Raw genomic sequence first — 3,482 nt, forward strand, 5'->3', positions numbered from 1 at the left:
CCTCCCGAGTAGCTGGGATTATAGGCATGCACCACCATGCCCGGCTAATTTTGTATTTTTGGTAGAGATGGGGTTTCTCCATGTGGATCAGGCTGGTCTCGAACTCCTGATCTCAGGTGATCCACCCGCTTCAGCCTCCCAAAGTCCTGGGATTACAGGCGTGAGCCACCATGCCCGGTCCGTCAAGCTATCCCATGGAATAGCTCATTTAAGCCTCTCAGTAGTCCAGTGAGGCAGGTTTTATTATTATCCCCATTCTACAGATGGGAAAGCCAAGGCCCAGAGAGGTTAAGTGACTTCTTCAAGATCAGAAAAGTTGTAAGCAGGACAGCTGAGATTTGAACTTAGGTCTGTCTGACCCCAGACCACACACTCTTAGCCATTACATGCTACTGCTGGTATAATCATGACTCAGGGAGAGTCTCTTGGGCTTCCTCCACCTGCCTAAGATATCTATGCATAGTAAGTCAGTGGTACCAACACCAACACTGGCAAAGCAACAGAGGCTCGAAAGGATAGTATGGAGCACAGAAAGGGCACTGGGCTTGAGGTCAGGATACTGCTCTGGTCCCAGCTGTGCTTCAGTGAATCAGACAAGGCCCCTCCCCTCCCTCAGCCTCGAACTCCCCATCTGTAACTGAGGGCTCTGGCTCTGCTCACCTCTGTTTCTCTTCTAGCTTGATGGCCTGGAAGGCTGGGTAAAGCAGAGATGGGGCTCAGGGTTGGACTCAGGCCTGGATGACTCTTAGGGCTGGGCCTGCTGCCCTGGCCTGGCTGTCACCAGGCCTCCACCAACCCTGCCACTCACTTGTTGTAAAGCACGATGTCAGGCAACCAGATGCGCTTGGCGGGGATCCTCAGGATGTTCACACCCTCGTAGCAGGAGCTGTTCCAGGTCAGGCGGTAATCAGTCCATTCCTGGACAGACAGGCAAGGCCCTGTCACTTGTAGGTCCACTGCCACCAAAGGGCAGCCCTCAAGAAAATATCTCTTGGGCTAGGGGCCCTTCAGGGCACTTACCTGTTTCAGCCAGACATTGGTGGTCATGATCTGCTCTCGCTCATTCTGGGGAGGGAAACAGGGCTATCAGTTAACCAGGAAGGAGGAGCCTCACAAATGGATTTCACTTTATTGTGCAAAAGGCTGTGAGCTCCAGGCCCATGTGACCAACTGCCACCCCAACATCTCTTGGATGGCCCAAAGGTATGTCACACTCAGCACCAACATCTCTTGGATGGCCCAAAGGTATGTCACACTTAGCACGTTTGACACAAAGCTCATGATCTTCCCCAAAACCTGATCCTCCTTTGGCTTCATTGTCTCAGTGAATGGCACCCCTAGCCATTCAGTTCCACAAGCCAGAAGCGTGGACATTGTCTCTGACACTTTGCTCTCTGATCCATCCATCACTTAAGACAAAAACTTAAGTCTTGTAAGTTATATCTCCTAAAGCATCTCATATTTGTCTGCTTCTCTCCACCGCCACCATCATCTGTCACTTAGACTACTGCAGTAGTCCCCTAACTGGGCTTCCTGCTCTGCCCTGGCCTGCCTTTAGTCTATTCTCTACATGGTAACCAGGGTGATCCCTTTACAATCTCAATCCCTTCGACTAATTGCTCTGCTGCTGCATCTCATTCAAAGTAAAAACCAAAGTTCTGCTTAGAGTCTACAAGGTGCTAATGATCTGCCTCCCCACCACCCCTCATCTCATTAGTTCTGTGACCTCTTATCTCAACACTCTGCCATTTGCTCATTCCATTTCCACTGCACTGCCTCTTTGCTCCCACACAATGTTCCCTTTTCCTGGAAACCCACCGGGATGCTTCCACACTTTCTTCTGTTCTCAGAAATGTCATCCTATCCGAGAAGTCTTCCCTGACCTACATAAAATAGCATCTCTGTCCCTGCCCTGCCTTATTTTTCTTTCTTTTGTGTGTGTGTGTGTGTGTGTTTTTTTTTTCTTGAGACAGGGTCTCACTCTGTCACCCAGGCTGGAGGGCAGTGGCGTGATCTTTGCTCACTGCAACCTCCACCTCCCAGGCTCAAGTGATCCTCCCACCTCAGGCTCCTGAGTAGCTCAGACCACAGGCACAGGCCACCATACCTGGCTAAATTTTAAAAAATTTTTTGTGGAGATGGGGATTCATCATGATGCCCAGGCTGGTCTCAAATTCCTGAGCTAAAGTGATCCACGCATCTCAGCCTCCCAAAGTGCTGGCATTACAGGTGCAAGCCACATCACCAGTCTTCTTATTTTTTTTCCATAGCATTTCTCATACCTAAACACCATCTATCTATCTATCTGTGTATTGTCTGCCACCTCCCACTAGAATCTAGTGGCTATGAGGAAATAAGGCAGCTAGAAGAGTATGTGACATGTTGGATACTCCATAAATCTTTTCTGAGTAAATACATGAATCCTACCATAATAAGCCAGGCCACCATCATCCACGTCTCACCTGGACCATGTAAGACCCTCCTAACTGGTCTATGTTCATTCTGTACACCGCCACCATACACACACACACACATCTCTTCTTCCTATGCAGCCAAAATAAATCTTCCAAAGTTCCTGTCATTTCCTCCCTCAATTTTATCCCTATTTAGATTACTTCTTTGGCTTCCTTCACTTACAGAATAAAAATCTTGCTCCTTCACAGGGTCTACAGGGCCTTGCCAGGTTTCCCAGCCACACTTCACCTCTTTATGTCCCTCTGTTCTGTACTCCAGCCCCCTGGCCTTCTTTAGTACTTTGGATAAGTCTTGTGTTCTCAGTCTGTACTATTTTTGCTGCCTCTCCTTCATCAAGATAACTTCCAGCATACTGATCTCATTTTGGGAGACATTTCCCCAAGGAACCTACAACTATATAAGATTACCAGTAAGATAGGGTTTGGCTGCCAGTAACAGTGATCCAGAGTAACACAGGCTTAAATAAAGTAGCAATTCATGTCCCTCTCATGTTAACACTTTAGACATATATGGCAGTTCTGCTCTATAAAGTTCTGATAGGTACCCAGATTCTTTCCTACTTTCTTCTCCACCATACCTAGAGTGTGGCCCTTGTAAGAATGGACCAAAATAACTGTTGGAGCTCCAACTATAAATTCCACATTCCAAGCTGTTGGTGGGGAAGGAGAAGGGAGAAGAAGAATGCATGGCAATTGTCTCATTTTGATTAGAATATTTAGGCCATTTACATTTAATGTAGTTACTGATATATTTGGGTTTAAACTTACCCCCTGAGCTTGCATAGCCTCAGATCTGCCCCCTGTATACCCCTGATCTCTTGCCAAGTGGCATTTGGGTCTTTATGTCATTTCCCTCACATGTCTGGGAGTAAAGGTGAGGTTCAGGGACTTGAGCTTGTGTACGCTGGTGTTTTCTAGGAGAAAGTGTCAAGTACGGGGAAATGGCTTGGAAAGAGGGAGACTCAGAGGAGAGTCAAGGACCTAAAAACAGGCAAGCCAAGGAGCAGG

General features: G+C 47.7%; 1 protein-coding gene across 1 annotated transcript in view; it reads right to left on the reverse strand.

Moving 5' to 3' along the window:
• Positions 1 to 3,257, reverse strand: part of CHRNB4 (cholinergic receptor, nicotinic, beta 4 (neuronal)) — a 14,112-nt gene extending 10,855 nt beyond the window's left edge. The window contains exons 1-3 of the mRNA XM_011982730.1: positions 3,243 to 3,257; positions 1,021 to 1,065; positions 809 to 918 (exon numbers count right to left, since the gene is read on the reverse strand). Coding sequence (XP_011838120.1) covers positions 809 to 918; positions 1,021 to 1,065; positions 3,243 to 3,257 — 170 coding nt within the window. The remainder of the gene's footprint in view (positions 1 to 808; positions 919 to 1,020; positions 1,066 to 3,242) is intronic.
• Between the last annotated feature and the right edge of the window lie 225 nt (positions 3,258 to 3,482).

The sequence above is a fragment of the Mandrillus leucophaeus genome, unplaced genomic scaffold, assembly GCF_000951045.1.
Source record: "Mandrillus leucophaeus isolate KB7577 unplaced genomic scaffold, Mleu.le_1.0 Scaffold241, whole genome shotgun sequence".
In the NCBI taxonomy this organism is placed as follows: domain Eukaryota; kingdom Metazoa; phylum Chordata; class Mammalia; order Primates; family Cercopithecidae; genus Mandrillus; species Mandrillus leucophaeus.